The 17,306-nt window shown below is 45.4% G+C and overlaps 1 protein-coding gene and 1 long non-coding RNA gene across 2 annotated transcripts in view; both read left to right on the top strand.

The window, feature by feature from the left end:
* Positions 1-8,640, top strand: part of LOC139407554 (uncharacterized) — a 46,153-nt gene extending 37,513 nt beyond the window's left edge. Inside the window, exon 4 of the long non-coding RNA XR_011634108.1 lies at positions 8,251-8,640. This is a non-coding gene — a long non-coding RNA (uncharacterized lncRNA). The remainder of the gene's footprint in view (positions 1-8,250) is intronic.
* Positions 8,641-10,258: 1,618 nt separating this feature from the next.
* LOC139406426 (very-long-chain 3-oxoacyl-CoA reductase-A-like) overlaps positions 10,259-17,306 on the top strand; it is a 28,571-nt gene continuing 21,523 nt past the window's right edge. The window contains exon 1 of the mRNA XM_071148985.1: positions 10,259-10,563. Coding sequence (XP_071005086.1) covers positions 10,386-10,563 — 178 coding nt within the window. The 5' untranslated portion in view covers positions 10,259-10,385. The remainder of the gene's footprint in view (positions 10,564-17,306) is intronic.

The raw sequence follows: 17,306 nt of genomic DNA, 5'->3' as shown, positions 1-17,306 counted from the left end.
ATTTCTCGAGTTATCAGGAGGTAACAACCAGAGAGGAGTTATCAGGAGGTATCAGGAGGTATCAACCAGAGAGGAGTTATCAGGAGGTATCAACCAGAGAGGAGGTATCAGGAGGTATCAACCAGAGAGGAGGTATCAGGAGTTATCAGGAGGTATCAGGAGGTATCAACCAGAGAGGAGGTATCAGGAGTTATCAGGAGGTATCAGGAGGTATCAACCAGAGAGGAGGTATCAGGAGTTATCAACCAGAGAGGAGGTATCAGGAGTTATCAGGAGTTATCAGGAGGTATCAGGAGGTATCAACCAGAGAGGAGGTATCAGGAGTTATCAGGAGGTATCAGGAGGTATCAACCAGAGAAGAGGTATCAGGAGGTATCAACCAGAGAGGAGGTATCAGGAGTTATCAGGAGGTATCAACCAGAGAGGAGGTATCAGGAGTTATCAGGAGGTATCAACCAGAGAGGAGGTATCAGGAGTTATCAGGAGGTATCAACCAGAGAGGAGGTATCAGGAGTTATCAGGAGATATCAGGAGGTATCAGGAGGTATCAACCAGAGAGGAGGTATCAGGAGTTATCAGGAGATATCAGGAGGTATCAGAAGGTATCAACCAGAGAGGAGGTATCAGGAGTTATCAGGAGGTATCAGGAGGTATCAGGAGGTATCAACCAGAGAGGAGGTATCAGGAGTTATCAGGAGGTATCAGGTGGTATCAACCAGAGAGGAGGTATCAGGAGTTATCAGGAGTTATCAGGAGGTATCAGGTGGTATCAACCAGAGAGGAGGTATCAGGAGTTATCAGGAGGTATCAGGAGGTATCAACCAGAGAGGAGGTATCAGGAGTTATCAGGAGGTATCAACCAGAGAGGAGGTATCAGGAGGTATCAACCAGAGAGGAGTTATCAGGAGGAGGAGGTATCAGGAGTTATCAGGAGGTATCAACCAGAGAGGAGTTATCAGGAGGTATCAGGAGTTATCAGGAGGTATCAACCAGAGAGGAGTTATCAGGAGGTATCAGGAGTTATCAGGAGTTATCAGGAGTTATCAACCAGAGAGGAGGTATCAGGAGTTATCAGGAGGTATCAGGAGTTATCAACCAGAGAGGAGGTATCAGGAGGTATCAGGTGGTATCAGGAGGTATCAACCAGAGAGGAGGTATCAGGAGTTATCAGGAGGTATCAGGAGGTATCAACCAGAGAGGAGGTATCAGGAGGTATCAACCAGAGAGGAGGTACGCTGAATGACGGCCATTTTGGGCGGGGCACATGCACTATGAGAGAACAAGAGAGAGAGCGAGCGAGAGATAGGGAGAGAGAGAGAGAGAGAGAACAAACTTGGAGGGAAAAAAGATCGAGTTCTAGATTGTGTCTAGATACATAACGAAATTGCATACATTTTGTCCTAATCTGTTCCGAAACAAATCTCAAAAGCTGACAATACTGCCGACCGCACTGTTTTCTGAGGAGAGTCTCTCAAGCAGAACTTAACATTTCATTGGAAGTAAAACCATGAATACAGTGTATTCAGTGTCAGGGGGAACAAGATCATGCATATCATATTAGGAGTGCTGTTGTAGGCTCATTTTTGTCTTTGGAATCCCAATGGATAAGATTATATGGACAGCTGACACCCACCTGATCCTAGATCAGCACTCTTAGTCTGACATTTACGGTACCAGAGGTCAGGGATAGAAACAAGGCTTAGGGTTCCATCCTCTCTGTGTCTTGTTAGTCATTGTCTCTGTGTCTTGTTAGTCATTGTCTCTGTGTCTTGTTAGTCATTGTCTCTGTGTCTTGTTAGTCATTGTCTCTGTGTCTTGTTAGTCATTGTCTCTGTATCTTGTTAGTCATTGTCTCTGTGTCTTGTTAGTCATTGTCTCTGTGTCTTGTTAGTCATTGTCTCTGTATCTTGTTAGTCATTGTCTCTGTGTCTTGTTAGTCATTGTCTCTGTGTCTTGTTAGTCATTGTCTCTGTGTCTTGTTAGTCATTGTCTCTGTGTCTTGTTAGTCATTGTCTCTGTGTCTTGTTAGTCATTGTCTCTGTATCTTGTTAGTCATTGTCTCTGTGTCTTGTTAGTCATTGTCTCTGTGTCTTGTTAGTCATTGTCTCTGTGTCTTGTTAGTCATTGTCTCTGTGTCTTGTTAGTCATTGTCTCTGTATCTTGTTAGTCATTGTCTCTGTGTCTTGTTAGTCATTGTCTCTGTGTCTTGTTAGTCATTGTCTCTATGTCTTGTTAGTCATGGTCACCTGTATCTTGTTGAGTGTGTGCTTCTTTAAAAAAGGAGCCTTTTACCCAGCATGCTTTGTCATGAAGAATACTCAAATGAACAATGGTTAAAGTAAGGTGTCTCATGTAGACCAGGCAGACGTGGGTAGGTGCCATTCTGGTGTCAGATTCGGTCATTTCCTAGTGCTATAGATGCCATTTATGAGATGATACTTAGAACAAGCCAAGGAAATCATGCATGTATTTGTGAGCAGACAATATGTATACATTTCCAAAACTTTGTTTGATATCAATGACTGTATATAAATCCACATATAAAGCCACACATTTACAACTGCACATACTTCTGTTCTCAACATATTATATTGTTTTGGCCATTGATTTAAAGCTCTTGTCCTCTAAAACTAGTATCTAGTTTGATAAAGAGATTAGAACAGAACAATGAGTATTTTTAGAACGGAAAAATGACCGTGAGTATTCTCAGAACAGAAAAAATACATAGTATTCTTTGAATATAAACATCACAGATTATTCTTAGAACAGAAAAATGACAATGAGTATTCTTAGAAAATACAAATTACAGAGTATTCTTAGAACAGAAAAATTACAATGAGTATTCTTAGAATATACAAATGACAGAGTATTCTTAGAACAGAAAAAGGACAAAGAGTATTCTTAGAATATACAAATTACAGAGTATTCTTAGAACAGAAAAATTACAATGAGTATTCTTAGAATATACAAATTACAGAGTATTCTTAGAACAGAAAAAGGACAAAGAGTATTCTTAGAACAGAAAAAGGACAAAGAGTATTCTTAGAACAGAAAAAGGACAAAGAGTATTCCTAGAACAGAAAAAGGACAAAGAGTATTCCTAGAACAGAAAAAGGACAAAGAGTATTCCTAGAACAGAAAAAGGACAAAGAGTATTCCTAGAACAGAAAAAGGACAAAGAGTATTCCTAGAACAGAAAAAGGACAAAGAGTATTCCTAGAACAGAAAAAGGACAAAGAGTATTCTTAGAACAGAAAAAGGACAAAGAGTATTCCTAGAACAGAAAAAGGACAAAGAGTATTCCTAGAACAGAAAAAGGACAAAGAGTATTCTTAGAACAGAAAAAGGACAAAGAGTATTCTTAGAACAGAAAAAGGACAAAGAGTACTCTTAGAACAGAAAAAGGACAATGAGTACTCTTAGAACAGAAAAAGAACAATGAGTATTCTTAGAACAGAAAAAGGACAAAGAGTATTCTCTTTGTATCTTCCTGTTCCATTTGCGACGTATCCCATTGATAATTTAATGTGAGAGGAGAAAATAGTTTTTTCTTTGTTCCAAGAGACATGTTAGCACACATTCAATATCTTTAGCAGCTGATCTTTAATCCTTATTTTGCTCTTGACTTGTCAGTGTTCTTGAAGCTCTAAGATTTACTTAGAGAAATTGTAGGTTAAAGTTTACAATAGTTGTACTGGTAATGATTGTCTTAGTTGAGGTGAACATTTTCAACTCCAACATGTAAAGATAAGTAAGGGTGTGTGTGTGTGTGTGTGTGTGTGTGTGTGTGTGTGTGTGTGTGTGTGTGTGTGTGTGTGTGTGTGTGTGTGTGTGTGTGTGTGTGTGTGTGTGTGTGTGTGTGTGTGTGTATGTGTGTGTGTGTGTGTATGTGTGTGTGTGAGAGAGAGATAGAGGATGTGTATGAATATATTGATTGAAAAAGATTTTATGTCCCCCTAAGAAATGTAATACATTTTAGCATTATATAGTTAGACTCTTTTGCTTGCAAAATCATATAGCCTATAAGTAGGACCTTGTGTGGCCTACTGATTTGATTTAACCAGATATTATCATGGTACTGTAATTTTTCTAAATATTAGAAAGCCGTTAATTACTTATCAAAATGTCTTATGTTCTGTGTCATCAAAGTAAGACATTAGTAAATTGCTTGTTAGTTTTGTTAGGGAGTGTTTGATGAAGTTAGAACTGAAATTCTTGATACAAACATGGTAAGACTGTGCTTGGGCTCTGTAAAGTATTGCTGTTCTTCTCAGTGTGAACACGCTCTACTCGTTTGTGAAGGAGCGGGCGGTTTGATGGTATATTTGAAAACTGTGGTACTGTGACAGAATCATACGTGTGTCAAGAAACCGGGTAATTTGTTCCTTTACTCTTACACAGATATTATATTGTGTATTACAAATGTTGTCAAAGATAAGAGCAATTAGGTTGCCTTAATATGGCAGTTTCAGTGTGGAATTGTGACCAGGTTAGAATTGATCCGATTTTTTTAAATGCAAGGTCTGTAAATTCACGTTGTATTGTGTTGCACATACAGCATGTGCCAGCAGGGAAGAGCTTGAAAAATGTACGCACAGCTGTATGCATATTTGTACATACCTTGTATGTGGAGAAAAAGTTCCCTAAACATCATGGACAATTGCTTTAATATTGAGAGGACATAATATTGGAGCGCATGAGCAGCCGAGCTGGGGGCTGTTAGGTGAGTGTCGCTGTCCACTGAACGGTGGTGCTGAACTGTTGCGCTCTCTTGTATGACTTCAAGGGGCCATTTTAAACACTTACACATCAAATAATTTATTGATTGGCATATTTTTTATTACAAATGTCAAATGTGAACTTTAAGTACAAAACAGAGATAAACATACACATGGTGATTGTTTGAAATGGGGGGAAATGTATATGCACTGGACAAAAGAGAGGGGAAAGTGTAGCAGCCCACATGATACTAGTGTAGTAACTGTGTGTTTCAGGGGAAATGTATGCAACACCCAGGTGTTTCAGAATATTGTCAAGATGAGAGTCCATATATTTTCTATAATTCCGAATGAGTTGTATGTCCCATTCCAACTGCACACGACGCTGAAATGTGTTTAAGTCAAATAGGATGCATTTGACTTGAAAGAAAAAAACGTAAGAAAAAGCCGAATTTTACATCATTACAAATAGCACTGAAAATACATACTACTTGGCCTAACTAGAAGACAGGACAGTTAAAACATATTACAGGACATGTATTTATTGAAGACATTGAAGAGCTAGAGGGACTGTCTGACAGCAGAGTAGTATTTCTTAGACGATTCATACAGCCAGTTATACAGATGATGCAGGATTAGACCACTACAATATACAGACGGCCTTTGAACTCCCAAAAATGATTGTGTGTGTGGTGTGAGAGAGATAAAATAGTGTGTTTGTCTGTTTCAAGAGTGTGTGTGTCAGTATACAGTATGTAAGAGGGGTGTCTGGAAGGGTGTGTGTGTGTGTGTGTGTGTGTGTGTGTGTGTGTGTGTGTGTGTGTGTGTGTTTGCACGTGCGTGTGTGTATGTGAGAGAGAGATAGAGGATGTGTATGAATATATTGATTGAAAAAGATTTTATGTCCCCCTAAGAAATGTAATACATTTTAGCATTATATAGTTAGACTCTTTTGCTTGCAAAATCATGTAGCCTATAAGTAGGACCTTGTGTGGCCTACTGATTTGATTTAACCAGCCAGATATTATCACGGTACTGTAATTTCTCTAAATATTAGAAAGCCGTTAATTACTTATCAAAATGCCTTATGTTCTGTGTCCTAAAAGTAAGACATTAGTAAATTGCTTGTTAGTTTTGTTAGGGAGTGTTTGATGAAGTTAGAACTGAAATTCTTGATACAAACATGGTAAGACTGTGCTTGGGCTCTGTAAAGTATTGCTGTTCTTCTCAGTGTGAACACGCTCTACTCGTTTGTGAAGGAGCGGGCGGTTTGATGGTATATTTGAAAACTGTGGTACTGTGACAGAATCATACGTGTGTCAAGAAACCGGGTCATTTGTTCCTTTACTCTTACACAGATATTATATTGTGTATTACAAATGTTGTCAAATATAAGAGCAATTAGGTTGCCTTAATATGGCAGTTTCAGTGTGGAATTGTGACCAGGTTAGAATTGATCCGATTTTTTAAAATGCAAGGTCTGTAAATTCACGTTGTATTTTGTTGCACATACAGCATGTGCCAGCAGGGAAGAGCTTGAAAAATGTACGCACAGCTGTATGCATATTTGTACATACCTTGTATGTGGAGAAAAAGTTCCCTAAACATCATGGACAATTGCTTTAATATTGATAGGACATAATATTGGAGCGCATGAGCAGCCGAGCTGGGGGCTGTTAGGTGAGTGTCGCTGTCCACTGAACGGTGGTGCTGAACCGTTGCGCTCTCTTGTATGACTTCAAGGGGCCATTTTAAACACTTACACATCAAATAATTTATTGATTGGCATATTTTTATTACAAATGTCAAATGTGAACTTTAAGTACAAAACAGAGATAAACATACACATGGTGATTGTTTGAAATGGGGGGAAATGTATATGCACTGGACAAAAGAGAGGGGAAAGTGTAGCAGCCCACATGATACTAGTGGAGTAACTGTGTGTTTCAGGGGAAATGTATGCAACACCCAGGTGTTTCAGAATATTGTCAAGATGAGAGTCCATATATTTTCTGTAATTCTGAATGGGTTGTATGTCCCATTCCAACTGCACACGACGCTGAAATGTGTTTAAGTCAAATAGGATGCATTTGACTTGAAAGAAAAAATAGAAGAAAAAGCTGAATTTTACATCATTACAAATAGCACTGAAAATACATACTACTTGGCCTAACTAGAAGACAGGACAGTTAAAACATATTACAGGACATTTATTTATTGAAGACATTGAAGAGCTATAGGGCCTGTCTGACAGCAGAGTAGTGTTTCGTAGCCAGTTCATACAGCCAGTTATACAGATGATGCAGGATTAGACCACTACAATATACAGACGGCCTTTGAACTCCCAAAAATGATTGTGTGTGTGGTGTGAGAGAAATAAAATAGTGTGTTTGTCTGTTTCAAGAGTGTGTGTGTCAGTATACAGTATGTAAGAGGGGTGTCTGGAAGGGTGTGTGTGCGTGTGTGTGTTTGCACGTGTGTGTGTGTGAGAGAGAGATAAAATAGTGTGTTTGTCTGTTTCAAGAGTGTGTGTGTCAGTATACAGTATGTAAGAGAGGTGTCTGGAAGGGTGTGTGTGTGTGTGTTTGCACGTGTGTGTGTGTGTGAGAGAGATAAAATAGTGTGTTTGTCTGTTTCAAGAGTGTGTGTGTCAGTATACAGTATGTAAGAGGGGTGTCTGGAAGGGTGTGTGTGTGTGTGTGCGTTTGCACGTGTGTGTGTGTGTGTGTGTGAGAGAGAGATAAAATAGTGTGTTTGTCTGTTTCAAGAGTGTGTGTGTCAGTATACAGTATGTAAGAGGGGTGTCTGGAAGGGTGTGTGTGTGTGGATTAGACCACTAGAATATACAGATGTCCTTTGAACTCCTAACGCTGAAATGTATTTTATATTTTCCATCAAATGGGCTGTTGCAATGTCAATAAATGCCTTATTTTTAATGTGTTTACCGGGGACACTATTTCTGTTGATGTATAATCAATCGGTGTGTGTCTGTGTATAGGTCTTTATGAATACATACCTGCCTAGAATTCATCACGTGATGTTCCATTAACAAAAATGCATATGCAAACACACACACATATATATATATATTTATATATATATATATATATATATATGTATATATTCTCTAAAAGAGAAAATGTTGTTGCGTGGCATGATGTATAGAATTGTTGCTCAATAAACTGCTGGGTGTTTGAGTAGCTGACACGGTCGTGTAGAATATTTACTTACAATTGTTTTGTTTATTGTGCATTGTCATATTTGAAACCATGGCAGAAAATCATAATGACAGATTGAGGAAGTTGTTGTGAGTAATTGTATAACTACTTCTTCATTGGAGACGAGGTGTTGGATATTTTCAGCATTGATGTGATTGTTATGAAATCATTCTGAAATATCTGTGCGTGAACGGGATGATGAATTGTTGATTTCACCTCTTATTTTTGGGCCTTTAAAAAAATATCTATTTTTGGCTGGGGTGTCATTGTGTATTGCTAATGTTATGGGCTGACGCATAATCACTGTTTTTCAGATGTTCGTGGTGGGGGCTCAGAGCAGTGTGAATAACCACTACTGACGTAACTCACAAAACAGATGGACGTGACATATGAAGAGTGCTGAATGTATTTCTATCCTAATTTACAATTACATGTGGTATTGTTGTATTCATTTGATGGGTATAGACTGTAAGTCATGTCCCTTTGATGCACGCTCATAAGATCTCAAATGCTGAGATATCTTTTCAATATACTCATTGGTTGTAAATGTTTTGCCCCTTTTGTTGTTGTTGCTGTCTTTAATTTAGAGATTAATTCTGATGGACCTTTATAAAATGGCACTATAGTTGGTAAAGTTAAATCATAAGCTATCTAAGCAGGATGATAAATAAAATAGGCTACCTCTTAATGAATAACCCCTGTTTGAGTAACCTGAAGAGATATATTAATAATGTAAGAATATTCTGTAAATTTGCTACTATGCCAAATAGGCTACGTTACAAAAGTGAGATGAACGTCTGAAACGCCAGTTCATCCAAGCCATAACGTAGGCGCTACCTATCACGTATATATCGAATGATCTTCACTTCTGTCAAAGAATGCAAATGGTTGAATGATGACTTGTCAAAAGTCAATCGTTTTTTCCTACTGAGCACATTTTGCTGAGCACATTGCATTGGTAAAATGTTCTAGGGCATTTGTGGTTTGTTCATATTTCATGTTTAGTTTACATGTCGGTGCAGGCATACAGCTAATAGACTATGGCGACAGCGGGGTGTCTTCAAGGCAAGAATATCCAAGGATACACTGTTGTGAGACGCTCTGTCTGGATTGCAGGCTGACGCACTGTACATCAAAATGCCCAACGACAAGTCTACATTTTTCCACAGTCGTGACATTATGCAAAGGAGACGCATATTCTCTCAATAATCATGTTCGAGATATCATTGTGGCTCACAAATGTACAGTGCAACGGAATAAAATGTTAGAAATTCACTGACTGTCTCTCTGTTTATGTAATCACACATCCGCCCCTCCTCTTCCGTGTTTGGAAATTTTACTCAGAGACAGAAGAGGAAGCGAGACATCTCACTCTCTCATTTTCTCTGGTTCATGTTCAACTGAGCAGACCAGACACAGCTGCTAATGCATTGGTGCTAATGAGAGACCCCTTAAGCAGACCGGAACTTAGATTTTTTTTGTCACAGTTGTGGGAGTGGGACATCTTTATTCATCCACCATCTTTGATTTACTATGGCGAGACAGTAGTCTCGCGAAACATGAGAATAGAATGAAATCGGCCAGATGGGGTTTGTAGTTTTTATGGGGGGGGGGGGGGGGGGGGTTGCTATTGTTCACGCGCGCCACTAGCTCTCATGTAAGCAAAAAAAACACGCGTTTGCTTATAAGCTTTAACTATGAAATGTCAAATAAAATACAATTGTATTCGTCACATGCTTCCTAAACATTATGTTTAGACTAATAGTAAAATGCTTACTTACACATACCCTATCACATGTTGTAATTATCAATATAATGGTACCAGGGTGCTTAAAATAGGCGAATGAGTCATGTCCAGAAGGGTGCGCGCTGATACCAATGATAGACATTTCTTTATCGAATGGCGTCTTTCCAAAAGCTCTCCGGGAGGCTGGTGGATAGATTATTGTTCGACCAATCGGAGCATCCTTCCATTCATAAAGTGGTGTGGACAGTTGTTTTTTTGAACGCGTGGATTTGGAGGGTTTCATAACCCTGACTGAAACTGAAAAACCTGTTCGACTAGAGCCAATAAAAGGCTCGGAAAAGAAGTTGCCGTAATGTGCGCCCAATCGTTCCTCACCTAGGACCTACATGTGACCCCCCCCCCTTCATACACAAAATTGCATGAATGGAAATAGACTCTTCGTGATTGACATGTAAATTCACCAAAGTGTGGGCCGTTTCTATTGGTAGACAGCTGTTGTAGCCAATCAGGAGTGGAGGTGGGTTGGCAGGCAGCCGTTGAGTAGGTGGTGGGCGTGTGCTTAAATCTGGATAGACGAGTGTTGGGGGAGTTGTGGGAGTGTGACGCTACAACCACCTTATAAAGGGACTCACGGTGTGTCTTGAAATTAGAGCACGTTGCCTAAATTTGAGGTCTCCACACAGTCACTGAAAAACCGCTGTCATGCATTCGTTGAAGTTGGACGACATGCTTCATATGACCGAGACGCCGCTCTTCTGGGTCGGGACATTCACCGTGGCCTCACTGTCTTTATGGGTGCTCCACCGACTCCTCCAGGGTTTTCGGATTTGGGTCTTGGGAAATGGACAGTTGCTCTCTCCGAAATTGGGCAAATGGGCAGGTGAGTTGGTCACACGAATTCCTTACGAAAAAACCCAAGTCACGAATGCTGTTCAATAAGCCCTGAACTCGACAATAAAATGTCAACATTGGGATATTTCAGGGAAACTTTGCAATTCCCCCCAAAAAAATGTATTCTCATAATTTTTGACGTATCAGCGACATTAGAAAGTTGAGTTGTGTAACAGGGCTATCGAGTAAACGCACTAACTGGTTAACAAGATCATGCTTATTGGCTAAATGTGTGTGTGTGTGTGTGTGCGCAACACCCGCACTTCAGCACCTCTGACTGATGTTCCAGAACCCAAACCAGCGTTGTTTTTCGCCCTCCTTTAGAATCTACAAAGATGTCCAGTACAGATGAACCACAAACCAATTTGCGCAGGTTGTGCACTCATTCAGAGCTCTGTCATGTGTTGTGGGTGAGCATTCATCCAGCGGCACACTGGGCAACAATTGCCCATCCACTTGCTGTAGGAACAACCTGCCCAATTCTATAAATATAGATTCCTAATGTTGACATCGTTAGGTTATTCAACAGTTTTATATATTTGGTCATGCGTACTGTTACCATGTTTTTTTTTTTTTTTTTTTGACGCAATGGGTTATCAAATGTATTGATCTTTGGTTATTAGTTTCTTTGCCTCTGACTGTATTTGGTCTCATTCGTATCCAGACAGTTGTCTTGTTTCAAAATTGTTTTGTTTGTGTGTTTAAAACTATAGGGCTTTCTGTCGCCGTTTTGGTAATCTAGAAGTTTGTCTTCGCTGTGTAGACATTCGAGAATCGTGTCTTTGCATAATGCGGAGACTTGTCTCGTTGGAATAGCTTTGGCCTAGCTTGACCCAGTTATCCAGTCTCCTCTTTCGAGTATACTACTGCGTCTGGAGGAGAAGCGCGTTTTCGTCTTGCTGCGCAATTGGCCCAGCGTGCACTCCATAGCATCCGGATAGGTTTTATCTTAGACGTTCACATATGCAAAACGGCCACATCTTTCTCTGCATCATGACGCACGTTTGTCAAAAAAAAAACAAAAAAAGGTCTGGGTTTGGAATTATATTTTAATTTGATACAAAATTAATGCCATGTGCGTTTAAGGAATCGGACACGTGTCACATTGATATAATGCATAAGGACATAGTTTGATCTACTCGGTTTCTATGCCTCGGGGTTCGGGTTTGTCTGCGCTCTAGCTCTGTAATCGGTTATTGCCTTGTCATAGATTCAAAAAATAATTCTCATGTTGCGTGGACGTTCGTATGTAACCATTTATAATAGGTATTTAGTCAATCTCCACATTGATTGTTTCACATTGAGGTTTGGCAGGCTGCCACTAGCCTACCTCACTGTACAACAGGTGATATTAATATGATTGATAATTAGGGTTTAATTAGTTTTTTGGGGGGGGGGGGGGCGTGGCGTTTCTTATATGCCACCCTGGCAATTTTTCTTTAAGTGGTGATGTGAAATATGCATGCCTCGCCCTGAAACCAACCCTCAGCCTCTTCTCATTCATTTCCAATGATAACAGTCCTCAGTATGTATAGCGGTAGTGGGGGTGAGGTCGGTGTAGAGGTGACTATGTGCCAGGGTATGGGTAAACTTGTTACTCTCCCTGAAGCGCAGGTCTTGCAACCAGGTTGAGCAAGACTCACAAAACAGACTGTTGCCAACTCTTATGGTCATTGTCTAAATAACACAAACAGACCTGGGACCAGGATACGCGGGTGGGGATGTGGAGACGCAGGGGGTTGGAGATGCGGGGGGAGTGAAGACGCTAGTAGAGAGGGTTGGAGCTGCAAGGGGGGTGGAGACGCGGGTGGGGGGGTGGAGATGCCAGTAGGGTTGGAGACGCAGGGGGGTGGAGACGCAGGTGTGGGTGCGGGGGGAGTGAAGACGCTAGTAGAGGGGGTTTGAGACGAGGGTGGGGGGAGTGAAGACGCTAGTAGAGGGGGGTGGAGACGCAGGTGGGGGTGCGGGGGGAGTGAAGACGCTAGTGGAGGGGGTTGGAGACGCGGGTGGGGGGATTGGAGACGCAGGGGGGTGAAGACGCGGGTGGGGGGGGAGGAGACGCGGGTGGGGGTGCGGGGGGAGTGAAGACGCTAGTAGAGGGGGTTGGAGACGCGGGTGGGGGTGCAGGGGGAGTGAAGACGCTAGTAGAGGGGGTTGGAGACGTGGGTGGGGGGTTGGAGACGCAGGCGGGGGAGTGAAGACGCTAATAGAGGGGGTTGGAGACGCGGGTGGGGGGGTGGAGACGCGGGTGGGGAGCGGGGGAGTGAAGACGCTAATAGAGGGGTTGTAGATGCGGGTGGGGGGGTGGAGACGCGGGTGGGGAGCGGGGGGAGTGAAGACGCTAGTAGAGGGGGTTGGAGACGCGGGTGGGGGGGGTTGGAGACGCGGGTGGGGGGGGTTGGAGACGCGGGTGGGGGTGCGGGGGGAGTGAAGACGCTAGTAGAGGGGGTTGGAGATGCGGGTGGGGGGGTGGAGACGCGGGTGCGGGGGAAGTGAAGACGCTAGTAGAGGGGGTTGGTGACGCGGGTGGGGGGGTGAAGACGCTAGTAGAGGGGGTTGGAGACACGGGCAGAGTGGGGGGGTGGGGACGCGAGCAGAGTGGGGGGATGCGGGTGGAGATGTGGGGGGTTGGAGACGTGTTGGAGACGCAGGTAGAGTGGTGGGAGTGAAGACGCTAGTAGAGGGGGTTGGAGATGCGGGTGGGGGTGTGGGGGGAGTGAAGACGCTAGTAGAGGGGGTTGGAGACGCGGGAGGAGTGAAGACGCTAGTAGAGGGGGTTGGAGACGCGGGTGGGGGGATGGAGACGCAGGTGGGGGGATGGAGACGCAGGTGGGTGGAGACGCAGGTGGGGGTGCGGGGGGAGTGAAGACGCTAGGAGAGGGGGTTGGAGACGCGGGTGGGGGAGTGGAGACGCGGGTAGGGGGGGGGAGACGCAGGTGGGGGTGCGGGGGGAGTGGAGACGCTAGTAGAGGGGGAGTGAAGACGCGGGTAATAGAGGGGGTTGGAGACGCGGGTGGGGGGGTGGAGACGCGGGTGGGGAGCGGGGGGAGTGAAGACGCTAGTAGAGGGGGTTGTAGATGCGGGTGGGGGGGGGTGGAGACGCGGGTGGGGGTGTGGGGGGAGTGAAGACGCTAGTAGAGGGGGTTGGAGACGCGGGTGAGGGGGTTGGAGACGCGGGTGGGGGTGCGGGGGGAGTGAAGACGCTAGTAGAGGGGGTTGGAGATGCGGGTGGGGGGGTGGTGACGCGGGTGGGGGTGCGGGGGAAGTGAAGACGCTAGTAGAGGGGGTTGGAGACGCGGGGGGGAGTGAAGACGCTAGTAGAGGGGGTTGGAGACACGGGCAGAGTGGGGGGGTGGGGACGCGAGCAGAGTGGGGGGATGCGGGTGGAGATGTGGGGGGTTGGAGACGTGTTGGAGACGCAGGTAGAGTGGTGGGAGTGAAGACGCTAGTAGAGGGGGTTGGAGATGCGGTTGGGGGTGTGGGGGGAGTGAAGACGCTAGTAGAGGGGGTTGGAAACTCAGGTGGGGGGATGGAGACGCAGGTGGGTGGAGACGCAGGTGGGGGTGCGGGGGGAGTGAAGACGCTAGTAGAGGGGGTTGGAGACGCGGGGGGGTAGTGAAGACGCTAGTAGAGGGGGTTGGAGACGCGGGTGGGGGTGCGGGGGGAGTGAAGACGCTAGGAGAGGGGGTTGGAGACGCGGGTGGGGGGGGTGGAGACGCGGGTGGGGGGGAGGGAGACGCGGGTGGGGGGAGTGGAGACGCTAGTAGAGGGGTTGGAGACGCGGGGGGGTGGAGACGCGGGTGGGGGGGTGGAGACGCGGGGGGATGGAGACGCAGGTGGGGATGCGGGGGGAGTGAAGACGCTGGTAGAGGGGGTTGGAGATGCGTGGGGGGGGAGTGAAGACGCTAGTAGAGGGGGTTGGAGACGCGGGTGGGGGAGTGAAGACGCTAGTAGAGGGGGGTGGAGATGCAGGTGGGGGTGCGGGGGGAGTGAAGACGCTAATAGAGGGGGGTGGAGACGTGGGTGGGGGTGCGGGGGGACTGAAGACGCTAGTAGAGGGGGTTGGAGAAGCGGGTGGAGGGGGTGCAGACGCGGGTGGGGGGGTGGAGATGTGGGTGGGGGTGTGGGGGGAGTGAAGACGCAAGTAGAGGGGGTTGGAGACGCGGGTGGGGGGGGTGGAGACGCGGGTGGGGGGGTGGAGACGCAGGTGGGGGTGCGGGGGGAGTGAAGACGCTAGTAGAGGGGGTTGGAGACGCGGGTGGGGGAGTGAAGACGCTAGTAGAGGGGGTTGGAGACGCTGGCAGAGTGGGGGGATGCGGGTGGAGACGTGAGGGGTTGGAGACGTGTTGGAGACGCAGGTAGAGTGGTGGGTGTGGAGACACTGGAGGGAGGGGGTAGTGGTGGTGGGTGTGGAGACGTAAGTAGAGGGGGTTGGTGCTGCAGGTAGAGTGGAGACGCGGGCAGACGGGGGGATGCGGGTGGAGACGTGGTGGGGGGGGGGGGGGGGGGGTGAAGATGCAGGTAGAGTGGTGGGGGTGGAGACGCCGGTAGAGTGGTGGGGGTGGAGACGCCGGTAGAGTGGTGGGGGTGGAGAGGCCGGTGTGGGGGGAGTGGTGGTGGGTATGGAGACGCCGGTAGTGGTGGTGGATGTGGAGACGCCGGTAGAGAGGTGGGGAGTTGCTGGTAGTGGTGGTGGTGGGCGTGGAGACGCCGGAGGGGGGGTAGTGGTGGTGGATGTGGGGTGGTAGTGGTGGTGGGTGTGGAGACATCGGTAGAATGGTGGGGGTGGAGAGGCCGGTGTGGGGGGTAGTGGTGGTGGATGTGGGGGGGTAGTGGTGGTGGTGGTGGGTGTGGAGACGCCCGGTAGTGGGGGGGTAGTGGTGGTGGGTGTGGAGACGCCGGTAGAGCGGTGGGGGGGGGGGGGGGGGTGTTAGAGCAGCATTTCATTCATTGTAAGGAACATGCACATATGGGAATGAAATGTATCTCCAGTGTGTCTGTTACTCAGGAATGGTCTGCAGCTCCATCTATGCTTGTGAATGTGCTTCCCCCTAGTGGTGTGTGTGTGTGTGTGTGTGTGTTTGAAAGAGTTGTGCTAGAGAGAGAGAGAGAGAGAGTGCGAGAGCGGCGTTGCAGTTCATGTGACGAACATGCTCCGGGTAAAGAATGCTGCAGCTCCTCATTTCAAGCTCCCCCCACCAGCACCCCTCTCCTCCACTCTTCTCTGTCCAGCAGCATCTCTCAGCCCTCCATCCTGCTCTTGATCTTTTTTTTTTTATCATTCTCTCACCTACACTTTGTCACCACGATAAAAATAATCCCACAAGGTGCTGTTCCTGTCCACTTGTTCTGTTTAGTCAGTCTGAATGGTTTGAATTTAACTCTTTTCTATAGTCTTTTTGTTTGGAGATCCCACCTTAGCAGTGTAGCTGTTCTGTAATGGGGGTGAACTGAATATGATTCACTGTAGAAGACTGCCCAATAAGTGTTGCTTTATATATTTAACACAAATTTAATGACCGTAAGTGGCTTTAATTTAGAATTGTGTTCAAGAATCTGCAGTTAAATCATTCTTAAAGGAATGCCTGTTCTGAACGGGGGGGGGGGGGGTTTAACAGGTAGGAATGCCTGTTCTGATTGTTTTGATATATCAGCTACAGTTAAATAATTCTTAAAGGAATGCCTGTTCTGATTGTTTTTATTTCAGTTACAGTATGTTATCATTTGAAATGAAATCCTATTTATTGATGTCAACTTATTAAAGATTCTTTCAATGCACTAACTAGGCATCAATTGGGGGGGGGGGGGGGGGGATTAGAAAGCTACAAGTTGACCTAGAGTTTCCTTGAGTTGAGATGTGAAGAAAAATAAACTATTGATTTTTCTATATTTTTGTGACCTAAATATAGATGCTATTTTTGGTCCTGTGTGGCTCTGAAGTAGACTCTAATAAGATGTATTTTCTCTCTGCAGTATTTTTTTCTTCTATGTTTTGTTTGTTCGCCCATGTGACTTTCTTCTTCTCCTGCTATTTAAAGCAGCGTGTGTCTGAGAGGGTGGTGGTGGTGGTGGATGGAGGGCACGTTGGCTCTTCTACTGCAGCCCTCACCCTCCCCACCACACACTCCTCTCTCGGGAGGGGGTGGATTGTTGATGGGTGGGACAGTTTATGTAATGAGAGGAGAGAGGCTCGCTTCTCCTCACAGAGACAGGGATCCACTTGTAGTTTGGTACCCATATTTAATTTGCTACAGCGCTATATTGTATACAGCCATGTATGCTATATTGTATACAGCCATGTATGCTATATTGTATACAGCCATGTATGCTATATTGTATACAGCCATGTATGCTATATTGTATACAGCCATGTATGCTATATTGTATACAGCCATGCATGCTATATTGTATACAGCCATGTATATTGTTTTCTACCCCCCCCCCCCCACCCCCCTTTTCAGTGTCAATTCCTTGACAAGGTCTAAAGAATCTCTGTTGCATGAGACTCCAGGCTACAGTATGTGTTTTCAGTTTCCTGAGACCCTATGTGTTTTCCAGGTTGCTTGATGCGACTGGGTAGCCATAAGGGGTCTGTGAAGGGAAGAGCTCAGCTTGTTGCGGCAGGGGCAGCTCCGCTGTGCGGCCGAGGGGGGGAACGTCAATATACAGCAGCTACCTCTGTTACGTGATGTGCAGCACTCTGCGCTGAGTGCAACTGATGCCCTCCCCACT

This window comes from Oncorhynchus clarkii, chromosome 4 (genome assembly GCF_045791955.1).
Source record: "Oncorhynchus clarkii lewisi isolate Uvic-CL-2024 chromosome 4, UVic_Ocla_1.0, whole genome shotgun sequence".
NCBI lineage: Eukaryota > Metazoa > Chordata > Actinopteri > Salmoniformes > Salmonidae > Oncorhynchus > Oncorhynchus clarkii.
Note: the sequence above shows the minus strand (reverse complement) of the source record. Positions and strands in the feature narration are given on the sequence as shown.